We start from the raw sequence: 25,970 nt of genomic DNA, 5'->3' as shown, positions 1-25,970 counted from the left end.
GATACTTGTAGCCTGGAGTGGCCACTGTTGAAAACAGGATACTGGGCTTGATGGATCCTTGGTCTGACCCAGTATGGCATATCTTATGTTCTTATGTTCAAAGCATCCTGTAATGGGAGAGGAAATGTCAAGTGAATGCTGCAAAAAAAAATAAGCCTGAACTTGATGGGTTTCCGTTTTATTCTTTCAATAGTCTGAGCTTGTGGATTTAGCGGAAAACATTCAGCAGAAGCTTTCATATTTTAATGAATTGGAGAATATCAGCACTGTAAGTATTTTTTAAATATTTTGTTTCAAAAATATTGTATAAGACATAGCATTTTCTTTCTGATTCTCCCTTGGAGTATCCTGCCCTTTTGTCGGTGATCGGTCAGATATGCAACTCTGGGCTAGAGCAATTGCTTGCCTGCCTACTACAGTGCCAGTTATCTTAGAGCCTTCATGGGGTTCTTTGGGTATTTTCTGTTCTTGGTATCAGTTTCCACTTCCCCCAGCAACTCTGTTTCCAGTGGTAACTGTACCTGTCAGCCATCAGGCTGAGTGTAAGGAGCATCTCAGTTTGAGCCTGTGTTTGGTGCTTTCCTCTCTTCAGGTCCTCGAGCCAGTGTCATTTTCAATGCAGCATAGCATTGCTGACGGATCATTGTGCGCTATGTCTCCTTAAAAATAAAATAAAAAATTGTCAGATTACATGCTATTTAATATTGTTTTTTGGTTCCTGTTGGTGAGCTGTGTAAGTTCATAATTTCTCAGTGGTTGGAGCTGGTGCAGGACTTATGGAAGAAGAGAAAAAAGAAGTAGAAAATATACGTACATTGAGTCGTCGTCAGCTCAGTAATTTTTGTATTTAGAGAGTAATGCCATCCTAAGTATTAAATATATTTCTAAATTAAGTTTCCAGGTCAGAATGTGAATGCATCAATTACAAAAATGTAATTTACTTTGCCTATTAAATCACAGTTAGTAATATTCACAGCCTCCAGTTTCCTGTGGCAAATTTTTCAAGATTCTGGAAATTTGCCACACATTTGTTACATAATTATGCATAAAGTTCACAGTTCACTATACAACAATGTTACCTTTGTCTTGAAAAGCTTTTATATTGTTTATAAATAATAATTAAACTATATACAATACAAAATTTACCCTGTACAAAAAAATAAATTATTGATAGATAAGACATGTTAAAACTTAAAAAATGAAATTTCACTTTTGTTTTGAATAGAAATACAGTGCATTCATCCTTTTTAACTTTTTTTTTATAACTTATATTTTATTGAAGATTCGTACATGTCACTTTACAACAACCATGAATCCGTAATACATAATAACAGTCAAAAAAATGGCTACACAGCATTATGCAGTTTGTATAATACTCTTCGAAATTGCAGTGACCCTGCGGTGGCACTTCAGCCACTCCCATAAATATAACAACGGATATTGAGCATTCTGTACATCATTGACCCCCCCCCCACCCTTTTGCACATCGGTTAGTAAGGACAAGAGATTATAGGAAAGGAGCACCGTACAGAAACACCTTCGAATAACTCCAATAAAGGATGCTTTTACAGGGGAACAAGGGGCTGACATTATGTGGTAAGGTGATAGTCGCCATTGTAGCTGTCTCTTTTTAACTTTTTTGAGCGAGTTCTTATTGTTTTTCCAAATACAGTGCTGAGAAAAAGCTGGTTAATCTCCTAAATAGTCTCTATTTTAGCACAGTTTATACTCCAAAATATGATTAGATCTTAATCTAATGAGAGGAAAATAACATTGAATAAATAACTCAGACAAGAAAGGATATGTTTTGATTATTTAATTAAATGATAAGGTGGTGAGGATGAGCAGGATACCTGCTGATGACAACCATTGTGTTGCTCTACTAGCGCTGTATTATCGACACATGGTTTGATTATTTAATCAACAAAAAGATTCAACAGTAATGTGAGCCCTTCCTTTAGTAACTGGTGGTGGCCACCTAGAGCAGCAAAAATCCAACTAAATATTTTTTGTAACTGTTGATACAGTCTTTCACATCATCCATGAGGAATTTTGGCCCATATAGAACAGTTTTCATGTCTCTGACATTTTGAGGGCTTTCTTTCATGAACAGTTTGCTTCAGGTCATGCCACAGCATTCAATAGGGTTTAGGTCAGGACTTTGACTTGACCAATCCAAAACGCAAATCTCTTCTTTAGCCTGCTGAAGTAGATTTACTCACATGTTTAGGTTGTTAACGCTTGGGAGAAATTCTGTGCACAAAAATTCAAAATTCCTGCATACCTATATTGGTCAAAATAACACACTAAAATCACAGTTTTTTGAGTAATTTATAAACATTTATTTTATTTATTTATTTATTTATTTGGAAAACTTTTCTATTCCGTCATTAAGTTATTTCACATCACAACGGTTTACATAAAGGCACCAAAGGATAGTCAAGGTTAATTGGTATAGATTACAAGTTATACATGTGCCAACCATGGAATGGTAACATAATTTTATAATATAGCAATGTGATGAATAAAGCGTAAATTTTGGTTTGAAAAACACTTTCAAATTAAGAAAAATTATTACTCAAGATGCAGAGTTTTAAATATTTTGAGCAGAATTTCTCTGTCCTTCCACTCTTCATCTCTATTCCCCTGGCCAGTCCCTTTTCACTTTGCCCTCTCAGGCCCAAACTCTTCCACCTTTCATTATCTCTCTCCTCCTCTAGGCTGAAAACCTTCCACTCCATCTGCACTCCTCAGCCCTCCACTCCCAGAGTTTGACCTCTCTCTCGCACACAGGCTTCTCACACAAGCTCCCTCTCTTTCTTGTTCACATACCCTCACACAGAATCCCTCTCACACACCCCCCCTTCACACAGGTTCCCTCTCTCAGAAAACAAGCATGCATACTCATTTCCTCATACACACACACCAGCAACCAATCTCTCCTCGCATTCACACACACCCATGGCATGCACACACACACTCCCTCTCTCTGACACACACACACACCCTTGCACGCAGGCTCTCTCTGGCGCGCACACACACACCATTGCATGCAGGCTCCCTCTCATAAATACATACTAGCTTCTAGCTTCCAATCTCTTATTCATACACACGTCCTCACAATCTCCCTTCACATTCACACCGACCATGACATGCACCCTCACACAGGCTCCTTCTCTTTATTATTTTATTTTATTTTATTTAAGTTTTTTTATATACCCGGCATTCATGACAGCAATCACATCATGCTGTTCACAATGAAAACGGGGGTGCATAATAAACTTTAAACTGGAGCTATGGTGCGGAAGAATACAGTTACATATACAAGGGTGGAAAGAATTGGGCGAAGAGAGAAAAATAAAGGACAGGTTAACAATGGCTAACGATAATTACAAAAAAATAACTTTGAAGTGGCTGATATTTATGTGATGATGGCGAGATGTTAATTTAGTTGGGGTCCGGAAATGCTTGTTTGAACAGCCAAGTCTTGAGTCTTTTCTTGAAAATTGATAGGCAGGGTTTCAGTCTGAGGTCAGAGGGGATGGAGTTCCATAGAGGAGGACCGGCGGTGGAGAAGGCCCAATCTCTTAGGGTGATGTGTCTGGTAGTATTGGAGGGAGGTACCTGTAATGATCCTCTGTATGCGTCTCTTATCGGTCTTGAAGAAGTATATAATTTGAGAGGGTTATGAAGGTCAATTGGAGCCAGATGATGGATGGTTTTGTATATGATGAAAATGGATTTGTAGATTATTCTTTCTTGCAAAAACACCATGCACCTCAACACACACACACCTCTGCACACAAAACTCTGTCACACCGAGCCTCTCATTCCACCGAGTGAGTCACATCATCTCTGGCAGGCCCTGCAGCTGCGATGCTTCACCGCAAGCGGGATGGGCTCTAGTCATGGCCTCCTGGCCTGCCAATGAGATGGATTCCACTCATGGTCGCCAGGTCATCAACCTCGCTGCAAGCGGGATGGGCTTCACTAACAGCCACCGGGCCTGCCAGGTCTTCATCTTCACCGCATGTGGGATGGGCTCTGCTTGCGGCTGCTGGACCTTCCAGATCTTCAAGGCGAGCAAGATGGTCTCCGCTCACGACCTCCATGCCTGCCAGATCTTTGCCGCCAATGGGGATGGGTTCTGCTCGTTGCTGTCAGGCATACCAAGTTGTCGTCCTTGCCGCAAGTTGGAATGGCTTTGCTCGCAACTACTGGGCCTGCCAAGTCTTCGCTGTGAGCAGGATGGGCTCCGCTTGCCACTGGCTCTACTGCATCTTTGCTGTGAGTGGGATAGGCTCCGCTCACAGTCCGCTGGCACTCTCGCCAAATTCTGCACAAAAAATTGGAATTTTGCGCAAATTATGTGCTCCACGGTAGCACAAAATTCCCCCAGGAGTAGGTTGTCTTATTGCATGACCCATTTTCGGCTTGGTATCAGCTCATGGATGGATGGCCTGATATTCTCCTCTAGAATTTTCTCATCTAAAAGCAGGTTCTTATTTTGGAATGCAGTATTCATTTTTTGCCAAACAAAACACTGTTATGACCAAAAAGTTGAATTTTTACTCATCTGTTCAGAAGAACATTATTCCAGAAGTTTTGTGAGCCATCCAGATACTCTTTGGCAACCTGCGACGGGCAGCAATGTTCTTTTTAGAGACAGTGGTTTCTTAGCTGCTCTCCCAAGAACCACCATTCCCATTCGTTTTTTTCCAGAGGGTTGTCACATGAACCCTTACAATCAATCCGCAGCCAGGGAGGCCTGCAGATCTTTAGATTTAGTCTGTGGGTTCCTTCATGATTTTGTTGTTGTGTTTTTCTGGTTTGGTAATGGGGTTATCTTGGCAAACTCCATCTTAGTCTTCAACTTTTTCATGTCCAGACTGGATGAATGGAGCCCCAAATAATTTAGAACTGATTGTGTAAACCCTAGCCATATAGATGAGTATCAACTACTTTTTCATAGGTCCGCGGAAACTTCTTTTTTTCATAAGTTCCTACTAACTTTTATGGTGAAGACCATACGCAAAACATTTTGGACCTTTATATAGGACAGGATGCCGAACCTCAGTCATGTAGATTTACTCCGTAGGAGTATTTACTTGTTACCGCAAGTTATTTAAGCATCTAGATTCTAATTAGTCAATTAATTGTGTTAAGGAAACTAGCAGTTTACCTACTATTTCACACACCTGCTGTTTCTGATTAGTCTTATTGTTTCCTACTTTAATGTTCTCAAGAAACATGGAATTGTTTAATTATATCCTTTTTATTGCATAAAAGAAAGACTGGTTTGAGTTAAACAAGGATACCATGGTAAAAAATTGTAATTCACATTTCCTAGCATGTAGCCAGGTGGACTCAGGACCCAGTGGGTTTATGTGCTCTTCTGCTAGCAGATGGGAGACTGAGTCAGATTTCAAAGCTGATGTCATCCTAGATAACCCCTGCAGTGACCCTCAGCTCTTCAGTATCTCTCTGTTTCCTAGCAGATGCGGACACTATCCCACACACTAGCACAGTGTTTAGGAAATTACAGCAGGAAGAAAAGCATTTACCTTAAGAAGAAGAGCCCTGCTCTACTACGGTGATACTTAGGGTCCCTCCCCCAGTTGAGAATTCCTGAGGTGATTTCAATATCCCTCAGAGGTGAGCCTTGGTCCGGTAACCGGTAATCCCGGCGTGAATTTAGCCCTAGAGTGGCTGAAAGGCAGCGAGTGCACATCCAAGCACGGTGGTGAAGGTAAAGCCCTCTCTCCCCCGCAGCTGGAGACCGTCCCGGCATGCGATCGATAAGCGCCGAGACCAGGTAAGAGGAAACACTTTTTAAACTAAGGTCTCCTGTCTCTGGAGCTCGGAGTGCCGTTCCGATTCCAAATTTCACCTGGCGAAGTAAAAAGGGAGCACGGACTGGGTTGAGCAGCATTGGGTTGGGCTAGGCCCCAGTCCGGTGCAGGGGGTCCAAACACATGGAGACCCTCGGGGTGGGGGTGGGGAGGGCGCTATCTTATCGTGGGGGCGTCGGCGCCATCTTCTCTTCTCATTCGGCCTTATGTGCGGGCAGGCTGGCCGGGTCAATGCGCCTTTAACATAGATGCGCACACAGCTGCGCTCACAACCGTTCGCATAACCACCCGCATAACTACACGCACAGCCGTGCTTACAGCTACATGCTCGCATTGTGCTCACGTGCATAACTATGCACACATTGAAGCACATTACCTGTGCTCCTAGACATAGAGGCAATGGCACCAGCGTCCAAGAAGCCAGAAGGCACTCTCTTTGTACAGCCTGCCACATTAGAGCCGCACAGCCTAAACTGGAGTCTGCCTGTGTCATCACTGCGAAGAAGCCCAGGGGGGACCAAAGCCTGGCCCCTCACTGTCTGAGGATGGGTCCGGAGCTACTACATACGATAGCACCCCGGATCTATGCAACTCCAAAATAGCTTCTCCACAAGAGGGCACCTCAGGGGTCCCTACTCTGACTCCCCCTGGGATTAACATGGACCCAGGGACCTTCTCCTGGTTAAAATTTTTCCAAGGGCTGCAAGCCTTTGTTCAGGCGCAATCAGCCCCAGCTGCGACCCGGGTTCAACCCCTGCCGGAAGCACAAGATCCTCCCGGCCCTGCTTGGATGCCTCGAGACATGCCTCACCTAACCAAGAATTTCCCTGACAGGGATCTGGACTCCTCAGATGATGATGGCGGCTCCCTGGAAGAAGGAGAAATCCCTCCAGTCCTGGAGCCATATGGAGCCATGCTTCGTTTCTTCCACAGGGACGAATTACCAGCCCTTGTTTCCCAGTCTCTGAAGACTCTGGAACCAAAGAAGAACCCCTTGGTGTCTTCTTTGGAAGACACCAAGGGGTGTCCCTTCGTAAGGCCTCATGCTATTTCCCAATGATGGAAGCCATCCAGGAACTGATTGACCTGGAGTGGGATGCCCTGCAGGCCAGCTTTAAAGGAGGTTGGACCTTGGAAGCCTTGTACCCTCTGGAACCAGCGACCAAGGAACGCCTGCGTTTTCCGAAAGTGAACGCCATGGTCTGTGCCGTCTCAAAGCGAACAACCATTCCCATTGAGGGAGGGGCTGCATTGAAGGATACTCAGGATAGACTATTAGAATCCATCCTTAAGCAGGCCTTCAATGCAACAGCAATGACACAACAGATTGCTTCCTGCTGTGCACTGGTGGCACGTTCCTGTTTGCTTCTCTCTCAAGAGGCAAACAACTCAGGAACATATACTGGTGAAACGATTGAACCTGCAGCAGCCTTTCTGACGGATGCAAGCTCAGATCTGGTGCGTACCTCAGCCAGAGGAGTAGCGTCGGTAGTGGCGGCCAGAAGACAGTTATGGTTGCGGAATTGGTCTGCTGATGCGACCTCTAAAGCGAATCTCACAAGGATGCCCTTTTAAAGGATCTCTCTTATTCGGAAGTGAATTGAAGTTAGCTAGCAAGTGGGGTGAATCTCCAGTGCCTTGGCTATTGGAGGACAGGGGTCAAAGAACCCAGCACCCCTCCCCCAGAAGAACTAGGGGCAGAGGCTCTCAATGCTTTTGCCCCTACAGGAACTCACAGTTCCAGGCACTTTGTCCCTCAGGAAGGTCTCAGCCCTTTCGGAACCGACAAACCAAGAGAGAAACAGACCCTGGGGCAGGCTCCAGCCGTTCTCCCCAGTGAGAATGACCCATCCACAGGAAGAGGAAATAGGGGGGTCGACTTTACCTCTTCTATCAGCGATGGGTCGAGATCATGTCTGACAAGTCGGTACTAAACATCATCTGGAGTTCCGCAGCATCCCTCGGGACAAATTTATGATGTCATCCTGCAAATCCCACACCAAGAGACTGGCAGTGGAAACCACTCTGACAAGACTACTCAGTCTGAAGGCAATAACTGCCGGTTCCCCGTCGCCGCCAACAGAAATATGGGTGCTATTCCATCTATTTTATCGTCCCAAGAAGAAGGATCATTCCGCCCATCTTGGATCTCAAGAACGTCAACTGTCATCTGCGGATAATATACTTCCGCATGGAGACTCTTCGCTCCGTAATAATGGCAGTACAACCAGGAGAGTTCCGAAGCTCCCTGGAACTCTTCGAAGCCTCCTTCACTTCCAGTCCATCAAGATCACCAGCGTTTTCTACGCTTTGCCGATACGAGTCACCATTACCAGTTTCGAGCGCTACCCTTCGGCCTAGCACCCGCCCCCAGAACATTTTCCAAAATTATGATGCGTCTTGGTGTACAACAACTGAGGAAGGAAAGATCTTGGAACACCCTTACGTGGACGACTGGCTGATTCAGGGCAAGTCTTCAGAAGAGAGCCGGCAAGGTGACCAGCAGAGTCAAGAACCTACTGCAGGATCTTGGTTGGGTCGTGAACATGGTCAAGAGCAGTCTGCAGCCCTCTCAGTCTCTAGAGTACTGGGGGCCTGTTTCGACCCCAACAGAACAAAGTCATCCTCCCTCCCACGAGAAGGAAGCTGATGGAACAATTATGACGATTGATGACCAGTGCACACCCCAAGGTATGGGACTATTTTCAAGTCCTCAGGCTCATGGCAGCCTTGCGGGCGACCATAGCTCGCTGGATCAAGGAAGTAATGAAGGTGGCCTATATAGAGGTTGGAAAGCCCTTACACCTACAGGTTAAGGTTCATTCTACTGGAGGTCATTCCGTGGGCAAGGGCTCACATGCGACCACTCCAGTACTCCTTACTGTCACGCTGGAATCCACTGCCCCAGGACTACTCAATTCGCCTTCCAACTAACCAACAGAGGTACGTTCTCAGCTTCAGTGGTGGCTACAGGAAGACCACCTAAGCAGAAGAGAGTAAGCCTTTCCCCATCGAACTGGATTGTGCTCACCACGGATGCGAGCCTTTGAGGGTGGAGAGCCCACTGTCAGGAACTGACGGCCCTGGGACAATGGACAAGGAAGAGGCAGGATGGAACATAAACCCGCCTGGAAGTTCGAGCAGTCAGTCTAGCATGCCTGCGATTCAGCCACAGACTCTGAGGCAGAGCAATTAAGAGTAATGTCGGACAGCACTAACAACGGTTGCCTACATCAACCGCCAAGGAGGAACCAGGAGCCAGCAGGTATCTCTGGAGATAGACCCTCATGGCATGGGCAGAGATAAACCTATAAGGGATCTCGGCCTCCCACATCTCAGCAGACTTCCCCAGTCAGAGAGAGCCCTGGACCCGGGGGAATGGATGCTGTCGACCACATGCCCTCCAACTGATAGTAAATCACTGGGGCCTCCCAGCCATGGACCTACTGGCACACCCTCTCTCACTGCCCAAAGTCCTCAGGTTCTTCAGCCGCAGACAAGAGCCACACTCCCAAGGGATAGATGCTCTTGTCCAGACCTGGCCAGAGGAAGACTTACTGTATGCCTTCCTCCCATGGCCACTACTGGGCAAGGTCATCTGCAAGATAGAACACCACAGGGACTGATTCTACTAGTTGGCCCAGATTGACCAAGACGCCCATGGTAACGCAGACTGCAAAGACTCCTGCGGGGAGCCCTCTGTGCCTACATTCCACACAGGGACCTTCTCCAGCAGGGCCCCGATTCTTCACGAAGATCCATTTCGATTCTCTCTTACGGTCTGGCCCTTGAGAGGACTCGCCTGAAGAAGCGCGATTACTTGAAGGCCGTGGATTGGCACCCTGCTCCGCGCGTGCAAGTTCTCGACATCTCTGGCATACATACAAGATCTGGAGAATATTCGAAGCCTGGTGCAAGGACCGCGGAATACTTCCGTGGACGGCCAAGATCCCCCATGATTCTGGAGTTTCTTACAGGATGGTATGAAGGAGTGGTCACTCACTCCCTCAAGGTCCAAGTAGCAGCCCTTTCCTGCTTCAGAGCTGAAGTGAACGGAATCAGTCTATCAGCTCATCCCGGATTTGACCCATTTCCTAAAAGGGATTAAGCACTTTGGCCACCCCTAAAGTGGCCAGTTCCCCTATGGAACCTCAATCTGATATTAGACTTCCTAGCGGGGGCTTCCTTCAGACCAACGAGCGGTCTGTCACTATGCCTCTTAACATTGAAGACAGTATTCCTGGTGGCAATATGTTCAGCTCATCGCATCTCTGAACTACAGGCACTATCCTGTCGGGAACCATTCCTTAGGTTCACTCCTGGAACCATACAGCTGCGCACCATCCCCTCCTTCCTACCGAAAGTGGTTTCTGAATTTCATTTGAACCAAGCCATCTCCCTACCATCTCCGGATGAACATAAGGACTGAACACTCGCGCCTTCTTAGTCATCTAAATATCGGCAGACTCCTGGTGCGATACCTGTAAAGATCGGAATCGGTGCGCAAAACGGATCGCTTGTTCATTCTCCACAGTGGGAAGAATCAAGGAGAAGCGGTCTTGCGGGCGACCATAGCTCGCTGGATCAAGGAAGTAATGAAGGTGGCCTATATAGAGGTTGGAAAACCCTTACACCTACAGGTTAAGGTTCATTCTACTAAGGCCCAGGCAGTATCTTGGACAGAAACCAAGCTGCTGTCACCCGTTGAGATCTGTCTGGTGGCGACGTGGTCCTCCCTACACACCTTCTCCAGGTTCTACCGCCTGGATGTTCAAGCCCGAGAAGACGCAGCCTTCGCAAGAGCAGTACTAAGTGGGCCACGGGCAGCCTCCCTCCCCGTAAGGGAGTAGCTTTTCTACATCCCACTTTCCTGTGCGCGTGATTCAGTATGCAAATTAGGCCCGGTGGTAAAAGGAGGTGCTAGGGACCGGAGCGGTGGCTGTCAGCAGGTTTGACAGCCGACGCTCAATTTTGCCGGCATCTGTTCTCGAGCCTGCTGACAGCCACGGGTTCGGAAACCGGACGCCGGCAAAATTGAGCATCCGGTTTTCGACCCGTGAGCCTCGGGCCAACTTCAAATTTTTATTTTTTTTTTTGCTTTTGGTAACTTTCGGGACCCTCCGACTTAATATCGCCATGATATTAAGTCAGAGGGTTGCACAGAAAAGCAGTTTTTACTGCTTTTCTGTGCACTTTCCCGGTGCCTGAAGAAATTAGCGCCTACCTTTTGGGTAGGTGCTAATTTCTGAAAGTAAAAATGTGCGGCTTGGCTGCACATTTTCCTTTTTGAATCGCGCGGGAATACCTAATAGGGCCATCAACATGCATTTGGATGTTGCATTGCATGCATTTGCATGTTGCGGGCGCTATTAGGTTCGGGGGGGTTTGACGCACGTTTTCGGCCCCTTACTGAATAAGGGGTAACGCTAGCACGTCGAAAACGCGTGTCCAATCGAGGGTTAACAGTGCGCTCCGATGGAGCGCACTGTACTGTATCAGCTCGATTCTCAGCTGTATATGAGTTTATGTATGCTGAAGCTCCATTCAACATCAACAGAGTTTATCTTGCTATTAATTGAAATTTAATGCTATCTCTGCCAGCTATGGGACACACAAGCTGCAGACTTCCAAAATACTTCCATGTCTTTGTCAGCTGGTATATGGTTGGCCCATATGCAGGCGTGAGAACCTTTGTATAAAGTTGAAATTCTTCTAAAGAGACATCACATCAAAGAATTATAACAAAATCAACTTTGGTTTGGCTTCACAAAAGAGATCTTTAAGGGATCAAACACGATTGTTTATTTTGTCTGCTCTAACCTCGCCTCCCTGGTGGGAGAAGAGGGGCTGAATTGGGGAGCAGAGTGGTTGGTTCTTGGCTGCTCCAGGCTTAGGCTAACCATTCCCTTTCTGTTCCCTGTAAGCTGTCTGGGAGGAGAGAATCTGGAACACTAAGCTTTGAATCAGTCTTGCAGGCATAACGTAGCTTCCTTCAGATATGAATTACTGAGTGGGGGAACTTCAAGTTTGTTTGTGTGACAGTTTGCAAAATTATGGAGCAGTTAGGCTAATTTTGTTGTTTTTTTTCTGCGGACACTGGTAATAGTGTGCATAAAAGGTCAGTCAGTTCTCTGACCATCATTGAGCCTGCTTTGCAAATCGTTTTGTTTTTACAGTATGAAACAGTCTTATTGGACTTCAGACAGATAGCAAAGAGAATGGCACGCCTGTCTATCAATCACTGACAACACACAAGGGCATTTTTGACACATTCTTTTGCTTCACAAGGGTTTTGCTGAGAAGCTGTTCTCTCTGACTTGCATGTGAAATGGTAATGGGATAAACACAGAGTATCCTTGCAAAAGAGAAGAAAGAGTACAAAGCATGACCTAATGGTTCCACAGGAGTAAAAGGCATGGAGCAACAGTTATGACTGTCTAGCAGTGGGATGACTGCAGTGGACTTCCGGAAGCACTGGGGGATAACCTGGATGGAATGACCATAGTTAAAACTCCCGACTTCACTACCATGGGAAGGCTAAGATGTTTTGGATAATAACCTTTGCTGGTTTTTGGTTGTGGATTTGATTATGAGAAAACTTGGTATTAAGACGCTGAAGGGAGCCTGGGTATTGGACTGGTAAGAGTCATAGAGGAAGTCCTGAAATGGCTTGAGACCTATTTTATAGGGCAGTGACTGGTGAAGAATATGTCTGATTAAGAATACCCAGACGCCTCTGCTGTACTAGCCTGTCAGAGGTGAATGAACTTTGAGAGACTTTCTGACTATCACAGATTCGAAGGATGCAGAAGATTTGGGAAACTTGTAAGCTCTGCAAAGCCTATAATTACAGGCCAGGAAGGCATCAATGACAACATTTGCTTTACAATGCAGAGAAACTGAGTCTTGGATGCAAGCTTTTATCTTGCAGATGCTGGTTTCAATGACCTGAAACCAATGTGAAAAGGAGATCTTGTGAGGTGATAGTTTGAATGAATCCTGGTGCCAAGAAGTGGAATCCAAGTCTAGCTCTATTCAAAACCCAGACTGCAATTTATTTAAATAAAGAAGAACAAAAGAAGACAAGAAGAATACAGTGCATCAAAGCCAGTATGATACAGGAACTTGTATGATGGGAGGATGGGTCAGGAAAGATTAAGTAAATGCATTATTTTTACAATTGAATGGTGGGTGTTATCACAAGCATTTCCTATACATATACATTGTCAGAACTACTGCATAAGGTATTTTTTGTAAGGAAGTCTTTGGCCAGTTACGTCATTCATTCTGGAAGCTTCGAGAATGTTGTATTTTGATTATATAGTCAGGGCAGGTCAGAGATTTACGGAGATGCAAGTTATTACAGATAGAGGGCAGTTATATTGCATCTCACAGGAACATTTGACTTTTAAGAAGCCCAAATAAACTAAATTTGAAAATCAACAATATCTAATCTAAGGAGGCTAAGAGATTCTGCCTTGACATCATCACTGAATCCTACTAAAAGAACTATATATGCACTGAATGCAGAAATTATCCTTGGTCACAGACTATTATATGGACTGCAAGGCTTACAATTTATACCTGATATTTGCTTTTTTCTATGTTTTGTGGGAATGACTTTATGCAGAATTTAGGTTCTTTCATTCTCTGTCAGCACTTAGGTGTTCAAGTTAATAATATTATTGCAGTGATGCTGTTTTTATTAGTTTGTATGTTCCAAGTTAAGTAATATTTTCCAGTCTTAAATTTTATAATACTTATATGCTGAATCAGTTAAATGTGTATGTACTAGGTTTTTCTATCTTTATCTATGGAAGCTGCTTTGATCACATAGAGGGTGATGTGTTTCAATTGTGATTCAAATATGATAATTCAGGGTTCAAGAGGGAGATCTCTTTATATTTCTCTTCCACACCAGCTTAAGTTATAAGCTATTTCTATTCTTTTGTTTTGCAGCTTGCACTTAGGATAATCACTTGCTGATCTTTAATATCTCAATATTCTATCTCTTATTCTAATGTTTTCGATAAAGGAAAGGGGTTGGAAGTTCAGGTAAAAGACATGGGGAGAGGAAGTGTGAGGAGCTGGTGTTGGGTTGACTATGGGAATTTTATATACTCATCTACCCAAAGTGGAAGAATTGCATCTGGGCAGACAGCACTATTTGATCTTTTTTTCTGTCGACATTTACTTTTGTTACTATATATATAATAAGGTCTGGTTTGCTTATTTAATGAATATGATACACAAACATTCCATCCTAAACAAAGCTCAAGGCAATTATTAAAATGAGAATTACCAATCCTCCACTGAATAAATAGGACCCTCATATAGGAATTAAAATGGCTCTTCTCAATGAAAGGCAATATTTTCCACTGTATAATCATAGAGCCAACACTCATTTCTATTCTGCATATGTCTTGCATCCTGGGGAATAATATATCAAAAAATTGAAAATTATGTGCTGAAAATATCAGAATTAAGCAAAAGTGAGTACTTTTTATTTTTTACACAGTAGATTAAACAGAACAGTATAATACTGATAGAAACATTCTTCTTGCCCTAGAAACGATGACAGCGAAATAAACCACAACAGAATCAACACATCAAATCACATATCAGCCAGTTAAAGACCAAAAAATGCATCAAATCCCCATCCTCTCCCCACCAAGTTCTCCCCCTCCAAATACCCTGGACCCCCTTGCTTCTCCACCTTCCCTTTCCCAACAGGCCCACCTCCTCCTCTGAGCACCCTCTTCTCCTCCTTAGACACTTTTCCTCTGCCTCATCAGATTCCTCTACTTCCCTCTACTGCCCATTTATTTGTTAAAATTTGTAACCTATCATTAAAATCATCCATTGTACCTGAAGACTGAGGGTGGCCAATGTAACCCCCAATATTTAAAAAGGGCTCCAAGGGTGATCCGGGAAACTATAGACCAGTGAGCCTGACTTCAGTGCCGGGAAAAATAGTGGAAACTTATTCTAAAGATCAAAATCATAGATAGCATATAGAAGGCCATGGTTTAAAGGAACACAGTCAACATGGATTACCCAAGGGAAGTCCTGCCTAACAAATCTGCTTCATTTTTTTGAAGGGGTTAATAAACAATGTGGATAAAGATGAAACAGTAGATATAGTGTATTTGGATTTCCAGAAGGCATTTTGATAAAGTCCCTCATTTATTTATTTATTTAGGGTTTTTTTATACCGACATTCTCGATATACATATCAAATCAAGTCGGTTTCCATAGAACCAAACGGTCGCCGGTGAGGCGTTACATTAAACAATAAACAGAGTATTTAACAAAAAAACCGTGCGGCGTTACATTAAACAATAATTAGAGAATTGAACAAAAGAACATAAGTCAATAAATATTAAATGTGAAATAAAACTATAGAAATATAAAATATGAAAAATATGAAAAATACAACAAAGTTTGACAAATAACATGGGTAATGATACGATTAATTACAATTGCTTGGTAAGTAAGGTTGGGATGTACCGGGTAGGGGGGTATAGGCGGTCGTGGACTTATGTTGAACTATTTTTTTTTTGGCTCTTTGTCCGGGTGTCAAAGTTATCCTGCAATTCCGGAAAGGCTTGCCGGAATAGCCACGTTTTTAGGTTTTTCTTGAAAGTTAGAAAGTTAGAAGCCTCATGAGAGGCTTCTAAGAAAACTAAAAAGTCATGGGGTAGGAGGGCAATGTCCTTTCAAGGATTACAAACTGGTTTTAAAAGACAGGAAACAGAGAGTAGGATTAAATGGCCAATTTTTTCCAGTGGAAAAGGGTAAACAGTGGAGTGCCTCAGGGATCTGTACTTGGACCAGTGCTTTTCAATATATTTATAAATGATCTGGAAAGGAATACGACGAATGATGTTATCAAATTTGCAGATGATACAAATTATTCAGAGTAGTTAAATCACAAGCAGATTGTGATACATTACAGGAGAACCTTGCAAGACTGGAAGATTGGGCATCCAAGTGGCAGATGACATTTAATGGGACAAGTGCAAGGTGGTTGCATATAAGGAAAAATAACCCTTGCTGTAGTTTACACAATTTAGGTTCCATATTAGGAGCTACCACTACCACCCAGGAAAAAGATCTAGGCATCATAGTGGATAGTACTTTAAATCGTCTGCTCAGTGTGCTGCAGCAGTTTAAAAAAAAAAAAAAAAAAAAAAAAGCAATGTTAGGAATTATTAGGAAGGGAATAGTTAACAAACAGAAAATGTCATCATGCCTTTGTATCGCTCCATGGTGAGACCGCACCTTGAATACTGTGTACAATTCTGGTTGCCGCAACTCAAAAAAGATATAGTTGCGATGGAGAAGGTACGGAGAAGGGCAACCAAAATGATAAAGGGGATGGAACAACTCTCCTTTGAGGAAAGGCTGAAGAGGTTAGGGCTGTACAACTTGGAGAAAATGACGGCTGAGGGGGGGGATATGATAGAGGTCTTTAAGATCATGAGAGGTCTTGAACGAGTAGATGTGAATTGGTTATTTACACTTTCCGGATAATAGGAGGACTAGGGGACACTCCATGAAGTTAGCAAAGTAGCACATTTAAGACTAATCGGAGAAAATCTTTTTCACTCAACACACAATTAAGCCCTGGAATTTGTTGCCAGAGGATGTGGTTAGTGCAGTTAATGTAGCTGGGTTCAAAAAAGGTTTGGATAAGTTATTGGAGGAAAAGTCCATTAACTACTATTAATAAAGTTGACTTAGGGAATGGCCTCTGCCAATAATTGTATCAGTAGCATGGGATCTTCTTGGTGTTTAGGTACTTACCAGGTTCTTTGTGGCCTGGTTTGGCCCTCTGTTGAAACAGGATGCCGGGCTTGATGGACCCTTGGTTTGACCCAGTTATGGCAATTTCTTATGTTCTTAATTGTACATACCCTCCTCTCCCATCAGGTCACACTTTTCTTAGCATCCTCCTTTCCCCCATTCCAGGTCACCTTTCCTTCTCCAATCAGGTCCCCCTTTCCTATCTGACCCCTGCACATGCTAGTACACCTTTTGAACTTCCCCCATCAGATCCCTCCTACAGCCAGGGTCAACTTTGGGATGGCAATTTACTGTCCTGGCTGCTTTGCTTGCTTTCCCCTCAACCCACGATGCCCACATTGTACCTGGTCTGTTGGAGTAGGTTTTTCTTCAACCGTCAGTGGCCTTGGTCTTGCAGCCAGCCCAGAGATGTAGAGGAAGTGTGTTGCTGCTTGCAGCTTCTCTTCCTTTCGTGTGCGAGCTGTTCAGTGACAGCCAGCATTTATTGAGTCAGGTGGGAGCATGATGTCGAGGCAGAGAATCATCGTTGGTCCAAGCTGGAGGGAAGGGAAATCTGTGGCTCAGCTGAGCCATGGTCTGCAGCCAGGCAGTAGGCTGCAGCAGAGGGAGAGAGCTGGCGTATGTGGCAGACAGCTGCAGAGCCCCCAATCTGATGTCTGGCTCAGTGTGCCGTTGCAGAGAGGGGGAAGTGGGAGACAAATCGCGTGACTCGGCGCAACCAATCTGCAGTAGTCACTCCTGCCTTCTCCTCCTCTTGCCAGTTCCCATCTCCCTAACTTGCACCTGGCTGCAGTGGGTGCTTGGAATAGTCTTCCTGGGCTTGGTGCATCATACTTCCTCTCACCTGTTTAAATCCCATCTAAAGACCCACCTTTTTTGAAGCTGCTTTTAGCCTCACTAACTAGCTTTCTTTTTTAACCATTGTCTCTTGCTTTATGTAACACCTCGAGTCTCTTGTCCTGTATTAGATTGTAAGTTCTTTTGAGGAGAGGCTGCCTTTTTTTTTTTTTTTTTTTAAATATTTGTACAATGCTGTGTGTGTCGTGCAATGCTATAAAAATGTTTAGTGCTAGGGAAGGCTTGTGAGGACCAGAGCTACAATCCTGAAGTCCAAGCGAGTTGTACAAATCACATGAGGGAATTATGTGATTCTTCTGGGTACAATCGCATAATTCCCTTTGTTTGCTATAAAATAACCTTACTCGTGAAAAAAGAAATTTAGTTCTCAAGTACTGATGGTTTCCTTCCTAACACGATTTATTTTCTTGTAATGAAAATAAGATTTTGCAACGTGGCATGCTGCTTTTGCCTTCTTTAAAGAGATGTAACATGGATCGTACCCTATTGGGAGGGAATAGGGCATGCGTGATTGCAGTGTTTTCCAGGGCTGTTTAGGGAGAAAGGCAGTCCCTTCAGAAACATTCCAACTTCTGGGTAACAAACTTTGGTGCTTGTTTAAAATGTGTAAACATGGCATGTACCCCCCAAAAGAAGCCAATGCTAGATTGGTTTCTATCTCTTCTGCTGTCTGTGGTCTCGCTCTTTCAGTTTCAAGCTGTTAAATCTATAGTAACTTTGAAATAGGTATGGAATAACACACAAGCTACCGTAGGGACTGTAGTTAACTGAAGCAGCTACTAGGAGCTCGTACTACAGCTGGTTGCCAGAGGTGTACAGTGAGTAAGGGATAAAGGTATCCCACATCATACCAATCTGCTGGTGAGCAGAGAGCATGGTACTCCTTTCATTCGTGTGGACTGTGAAAGTTGCATTATGCTGGAGACGTGTAACCCATTGGGCATGTGTTTTTTATTTTTTTTCTTGCTTGCTCTTTCATCTGTTTTAATGAGCTGCACATCTTCTGCTTTCCAGAAACTGAATTCCCCTCCTTGTCTGTGAACAGTGAAGGATTTATACCATGCTGGCTAACCTTGATGACTGTATAACTTATATTTCATTACATGTAAGTAATTTTGCTAGCTTGTTTTGGATTTTTACGAATTATTTTCCTTCTCTTGGGAAAATCCTCTGAAGCATAGTGAAGACATGGGGTTGACTACTTCATGTTTTTTATAACATTTCTACACTATCTTCTATCTCAGCCATTACAGTGGGTCCTTCTTTGCCAGTGGCTACAGATATCGGCTCTTTAAAAGCTGGTACTTATGTGCCCTGAGTCTGACCTCTAGGTGTCACTAATGTACAGTGGTTGGGACTTTCTGTTTGCTGTGAAAACACTACCAGTATGCGGGTCGGGACCTGAGTGTTTCTCTCATGTGTGGCAGTGCCCACTGCCATTTTGATGATTTATCTACTGAGATATTTTAAAAAGAATATTCAACTGTAGTTAAAAACCCATTTAAGTTAACTAACATCTAGGTACACTGGTAATTAAAAGTTGTAGAATTTTGCATTATAAGTCTTTGCAAGAGTTTTTGATGTTCTTTAAACTTCTCTTAGAGCCGTGAGCTAAGAGGGAATGCATGGCTTAAGACAACCTTAGAGTCTCTTACCACTAGGTAACTACTTCATGTCTATCTCAGAGTTGGCAGCGACATCGAACAGTTATCCAGCAGTAGCGGTCCATTTTTTTTTTAAAACCTTTCAATGTGTATAAAAGTCAAACCAGAGAAATGTTTTAACTTTAACCACCACCTTACTATAAACTGACATTTGCTTCTGTTGAGAAACCATACTACTTTGAAACTGTTTCCATTTGGAATCTTTATTTAATTTTTCATTTTACTGTATACAAATGACCTTTTTCTCTTTATTTTCAGCCTAATTTTAAAGATTACCCTGTATATCTAACAAAGTTTAAGCAATGCCTTTCTAAAGCTATGCACCTTATGAAGATGTACACTGTGAATACACTGCAGAAACCTCACAAATCAGTTGCTGAAAAGGGTAAGCTACAGAAAAAGTTCAGCAAACGCTGACCAGAGCCATCTCTCTTCTCAGCCTTTAGCCAGGTTACCTACTACAGCAAAACCACGATGCAAAAACTTTAGAGCTGGAATTTGAATTGGCCACGGGGCTACTAGATAAAAATAATTTATTGGCCTGCAGAAGAAACTGCTGGCCAACTGAGGTGCTGTTAAAATGTACTGTTTTGGGGGCCTAACAAAAGAAGTTATACTGTGCAAATGCCTCATTTTCTATTTTTTTATTTTAGGATCCTTCTGCCATCCCAAATGTTGACAATGCCTTCACACTATATTATGTTAAGTTCCGTGCTGCAGCTCCCAAAGTCAGTGTAAGTATATGAGTTGTATGCTTTATGAGTGGGATGCATTAACACAGTGGTCCCCAACCTTTTTTGCACCAGGCACCGGCTTCAAGCAAGACCATTTTTCCATGGCCCGGTGGGGCAGGGGTGGGGCTTTGGTCATATGGGGGAGGGGGTTATGGATGGGGTTGGATTTTAGTGCATACTTATTTAATTATGACATTTATAAATCCTGCATCTCCAGTTCTCTAAACTCTCACACATACTCACATGTCCATTCTCTCTCACACATACACTGTCACATACATACACAGTCATGCTCTTATACCCAACCATAACCTCTCGCTCTCAAAGAACACTGACACACTCTCAGGCTGTAAGATACTCTCTCCCCCTCCACATGCACCCCTCCCACACACACACTCTTACTCCCCTGGATTTTCTCATACATACTCATGCTCTCACTCTCACTGGCTCCCTCACAACCTCAGATCCTCTCTCATTCCTCTGCTGCCACTGTCACTGCTGCCGCGTGGCTATTGGGGAGGTGCTGATTGCTGCTACTGGCACTGAAGCCCATTCTGCTGCCTCCTCTGTGCAGGCCCCGTGGGCTTCCAGTTCCTCCATGCTGATCTCGTACATTGTGAGATCCGCATTGGGAATGTGCAAGAGTAGCACTTTCTCTAAGATTACATGTACCAATCAGTAAAAAGTAATTTATTTATTTTTTAACATCTGCTATCTGATCTTAGTTTTCTAATCAGTTGGTCACAGGCTTTTTTCCCACCTTTCCTTTCTTATTTTTTTGCCAATTCCTTTTATATTGCCTTTTTTTTCTATTTCTTTTCTCTCCATCTGTCTTCATCCCTCAAACACACAGTCAGGTTCTCATTCTCACATGCTTTCTCTCTCTCTCATACAATCATTCATACACACAGTCTCTCACTGGCGCATGCTGTCTGAGTCTCACACACACAGATGCTGTCTTGCTCAAGCACAGGCTCTCAGTCACATGCTGTCTCTCTCACACAAACAGAGGCTCTCACATGCTGTCTCTGCAAACATTCAGGTCTTCACTCCCACACACAGTCTCTCAACTCATCTCATACACATACACACTCTACAAAACCCTCAACCTATCTCTCACCTCTGGGCCTCCTCTTCACGGGCCGCTGCAGGATGGGCTCTGCAGTGGCCCTGGTCTTCTCGGGCCGCGCTGCTCCTCTTCTGCACGCAGCTGATGCTCCTCCTCCTTCTTGCCCGTGCGGCTCCGGCAACATTTTTTTTTTCCGGGGCCGCATGGGCAGGAAGGAGGAGGAGCACCTTCACGTTTAGACTCGACTGTTTCCTTTGTGACGTGAGCTCCATCACGGCCCTGCTGATCTTCTTGCTGTGTGCTCAGCCGCGACGTGCTAATTGGCTTTTCGGGTCGTGCCTCCTCCCTTTTGGGGTTGGAGGAGGCGGGTCTCCAGCCTTGCCCCGCCTCCCCGCAGCAGCGGCAGCCGGGGGAGAGCGGCGCCGTGGACCGGCAAAAAACCCCAACGGCCCGGTCCTGGTCCGTAGACCAGTGGTTGGGGACCCCTGCATTAACAGGTCTTTTGGGTTTGAGGATAATCATAAGATGATAAAACTAGGTACATAATAGGGGAGGGAGAAAAGAGTAGTTTTAAGCCTTCAGACAAGTATGCTCATAGTGTTTACCCTTCTTTTTCTTTCTTTCCTAGACATTAATTGAACAGGTAGAGCAAAGAGCTGAGAAGATATCAGAGTAAGTGCACAGAAACAAGACTCCGTTTTTTTACATCTATAAAATAGCTTAGGCAAAAGTGTGCATTTTCTAGTAGAGGCATCTTTTGTGTCTGCTATAATGGCTTTCTTTAATGTATTTTTTTTTAAATTTTGCATATATAATTTGAGTAATTATGTCCACTTTTTTCAGAGAATTGCTCTAGTACATATATGAAGATGTGAGTGAGCGTTGGAAGCAAGAAGTCAGGTCATTAGTGCCACTGCTTTCTGAGTTTACCCACATGATTACTGGTTCCCTAGCATATTAGAGCCTTTTCTTGTTTGTTGGAGGTGGAAAAGGGGCATGGAAGAATATTGCATTGCAGTTTTTGTGTTTTCTCTCCCTCCTCTCTCTGCAGTTAGTGAACTCAGTTTCCGTTGTGCAGAACCAAAGGGCAGCAGATGTGAACAGAGCGTGAAGTTGATAGAGCACTTGTCACTCAAGTGTGACAAGCTCTTTGAGGCAGCAGCAGGGAGAGAACTAGAATCTGACTGCATTGGTCCTAGAAAAAACTGACTGCTTTGCAATTTGTGATACTTCTTTTTATTGGATCAACATAAGAATTCTCCCAGGACAAGCAGGATGGTAGTCCTCACATATGGGTGACATCATCAGGATGGAGCCCAATCACGGAACACTTTTGTGCCCAGCATGCCACTAACTCTGCATCCAGCAAGGGTCCCCCCTCAGTCTCTCCTTTTTCACGCAGCAGTTGCCTCGTGGTTATCAGGAGCCCTGTGAGATTTTTCCTCACGGAACTTTTCAAACGTTTTCAAAAAATATCTCCTATCCGGGGTTCCCCCTCGTCAAACATCGACATTCGCTAGCATTGGTAAGTTTTTACCTGCTTCGTTGCGGTTGGTGCCCGATGTCCGCAGACTGTGCCGGTTTTATTTTTTCAAAAATAGTGACTGGCTTCCAGAAGTGTCCCGAGTGTCCGAGGACTATGTCCATTATGGACATGCATGATGTATGCGTTTTATGCTTGGGGCCTTTCCATGACGTTCAACTGTGTACCAGTTGCGCCCAAATGACACCGAAGGGCCGCCGGGCCCGCTTAGAGAAAATGGAACACTTGTTCATATCTAAGCGTTTGACCCAGTCTACTCCAGCTAAAAGTACACTGGCTCAGAAGACATCCTCGTCAATGACTCAGTCGCCATCCACTTCTCAGCACCATCGATGCACTGGTAATCGTCAATCACCGGGGTCGTCTTGTTCAAAAGCTTTGACATCCTCATCTTCAGCGCCGGAGAAGGACCGTGCTGAACACCAAGAAAAGCACCGGCCTCAAAAAGATACTTCCTCCGGTGCCGGCACCGTCAAGGCATTGACATCTGCATTGATGGAACCACCGACATAGACGTCCCAGGGAGAGGAGCCCCCATCCTTCTCTGGACCCGGGACACCGAGGCAATCCCCACCAGCAATGGTGCCGGGAACCGAGATTCCACATACTACTGTAGACCCTCTGGCGATGCTTCTGGAGCCTCCAACCCTGGAAGCTGGGTTACCTACACAAGCCTTCTGGGAGGAATTGAACCAGATGATTAAAGAGGCAGTTCTCCAGGCAATTAAAGGATTCCAGTCGCCACTGGCACAGACACCCATGCCGAGGCCCGATCTGATGCCTACTATGTTGGCTTCATTACTGGAAAGATTAGAAATCATTATCGGCGCATTATGCAGGCCCATGCCGTCCGGGCCCATGTTTCCCTCTGCCACTGATTCCTCCACCGCCATCGACACCGATTCCTCTCATCGGACGATGAAGACTGTGACCCGTCAATGCTGGACTCTATCCCGGGACATCGGGTATTTTACCACCCCAACGCCCATCCAAAGCACCAATACCATTGGTGCCTCCACTGGCCTCTGTGCCGCCTCCACCCTTTTCGATACCTCCACCGGTTCCTTCGGTGCCACCTCCTGATCTGGCTGGATTAGGACTTCTTCCACCATCAGAACCACCACAGGGTGCAGGAGACCAGCCTTATGATCCTTGGAGTGATGATTCCTCTGACTGTCAGGATTCTGAGGACATCCCAGCAGAACCTTCACCTCCTGAGGAGAGACGGCGCTCCCCTCCAGAGGACCTTTCTTTTGCAAGCTTTATAGAGGAAATGTCTAAAACATTCCCCTTTAAGCTATAAACTGAAGAGGACGCCAGACACAGGATTGCTGGAAGTTTCCAAGTCGTGGATGCCCCCAAAGAAGTGATGGCAATCCCAATTCACAAGTCCTTCTTGACCTATTGCATCGTACCTGGGAGCACCCAGGTACAGTTCCACCGCCCCGTGAACAGAAAAACTGATGCTACCTACCTAGTTCCAATCAGCTCCAGGTTTCCAAAAAACACCCAGCTCCCCCTCACCACTCCGTAGTGGTAGAATCTGCTCAGAAAGAAAGCAAAGAGGTCCCGACCTAGTTCTTCTGCCCCGCTGGGTAAGGAGCAGAAATCTCTAGATACCTTTGGACGAAGAGTATTCCAAGGGTCTATGTTGATGGCATGTATAGCAGCCTACCAGCTATACATGACTCAGTACACTAGAAACCTGTGGAAGACAAGTGCAAGATTTCTCAGAAACTCTGCCAGAGAATTCAGAAGGTCTAAACTTCCATATTCCAGAAAGGCCTTGACGTTGAAAACACGAGGTGAGAGCTGCCTACGACATCTTTGACAGGGACACACCTCCAGAGTGTCCACAGCAGGCATAAGTGCCAGATGATTAGCTTGGTTGAATTGCGTCAGACTGCGTTAAGAAGTCCAAGAAAGGTTGTCAGATCTCCCCTGCGCAGGAGACAACTTATTTGGGGGAAAAATACAAGAAAACAGTTGCACAACTCAAGGACCATCATGAGACTTTGTGTCAACTTTCTACTGTTCCCTCTGACTTTTCATCCACTACTAAAAAGCAGTTCAGAAGGGATTCCAGGAGGCTAACCTTTAAAACTCGTAGGTATTACCCTTCTCCATTCCGGTCTCATCCATCCAGACCCTATCAGAAAGGTCAACCTCGCCAACACAGACCTCCCAAAACCCAGCCAGCTCCGCCGACGGGTTCTGCATCAGGTTTTTGCTCTAGAGAGCAATAGCCAACCTCCAGCAGTTTTCCTGTTGGAGGCCGCTTGTGCCACTTTGCGAACATATGGCACACAATCACAACAGACCAATGGGTCCTTTCTGTAGTGGTCCACGGTTTTCTATCTAAACTTCCTCACGCTTCCACCGGACTCCCCACCTCGTCCTGTGTGGAGAATAACCAACCATTCTCGAGGAGGAACTTTCAACCCTCCTCCGGTCCAGTGTCATAGAACCGGTTTCCCACAGTACAGGGTGGGAAGGGGGTTCTTCTACTCCCGTTATTTTCTAATCCCCAAAAAGTCAGGTGGCATTCGGCCTATATGGATCTATGTGCCCTAAACAAAATATTTACGCAAGGAAAGATTCAGGATTGTAACCTTGGGCTCCATTCTCCCTCTCCTCCAAAAGGGAGATTGGCTTTGCTCTCTAGATCTTCAGGAGGCATATTCTCATATACCAATAACCCTTCCGCATCGAAAATATACCTCAGAGTCTTAGTTGGTCACCGACATTTCCAATACAAAGTGCTGCCATTCGGCCTAGTGTCAGCACAATGTGTGTTCACAAAATGCCTAGCAGTAGTAGCAGGCTTACCTAAGACAACAAAGCATCCACATCTATCCCTATCTAGACGACTGGTTACTTAAAGGTCCATCCAAGAAAGTAATCTTCAATCCCTTCACCTTACTCTACAGCTACTACAATCCTTGGGGTTTCTGATAAACTATCCCAAGTCCAATCTCATCCCATATGTACCCTTGTCTTTATTGGAGCAGATTTAGACACCATACAGGCCAAAGCATTTCTCCCAAGGATCCGAGCGCATATGTTATCAACCTTGGCCCAAAACAATACAGACTCGCCGAACCAAAACAGCTCATCTATTAACCTTTCTAGGTCATATGGTGTCCACGGTTTCAACATTACCCAATGGCTCTTTTAGCCAAGAGAGTGACACAATGGACCTTAAAGACCCAGTGGTCCCAGTCATCTCAACATATGCCACACATTTGCCACACATCACCAGACAGCTTCGTCTCTCACTAGCTTGGTGGATTCAGGAGTCCAATCTTCTGATAGGACTACCCTTTCAACTCTCCAGAACCTCAGATTACACTATAACAGATGTCTCCAACCTCTGTTGGGGAACCCATGTCAACAACCTGCAAACCCAGGGAACCTGAACTGCAGCATAATCAAAGCACC

General features: G+C 44.7%; 1 protein-coding gene across 1 annotated transcript in view; it reads left to right on the top strand.

The window, feature by feature from the left end:
• Positions 1-25,970, top strand: part of COG3 (component of oligomeric golgi complex 3) — a 200,906-nt gene that overhangs the window by 17,781 nt on the left and 157,155 nt on the right. The window contains 7 exon segments of the mRNA XM_029602898.1: positions 194-272; positions 18,534-18,578; positions 18,581-18,624; positions 19,442-19,540; positions 19,542-19,568; positions 19,837-19,917; positions 21,615-21,658. Of these exon segments, the coding sequence (XP_029458758.1) occupies positions 194-272; positions 18,534-18,578; positions 18,581-18,624; positions 19,442-19,540; positions 19,542-19,568; positions 19,837-19,917; positions 21,615-21,658 (419 nt within the window).

Source organism: Rhinatrema bivittatum, chromosome 5 (genome assembly GCF_901001135.1).
Source record: "Rhinatrema bivittatum chromosome 5, aRhiBiv1.1, whole genome shotgun sequence".
Classification (NCBI taxonomy): Eukaryota; Metazoa; Chordata; class Amphibia; order Gymnophiona; family Rhinatrematidae; genus Rhinatrema; species Rhinatrema bivittatum.
This window is presented reverse-complemented; position numbering and strand designations above follow the sequence as displayed.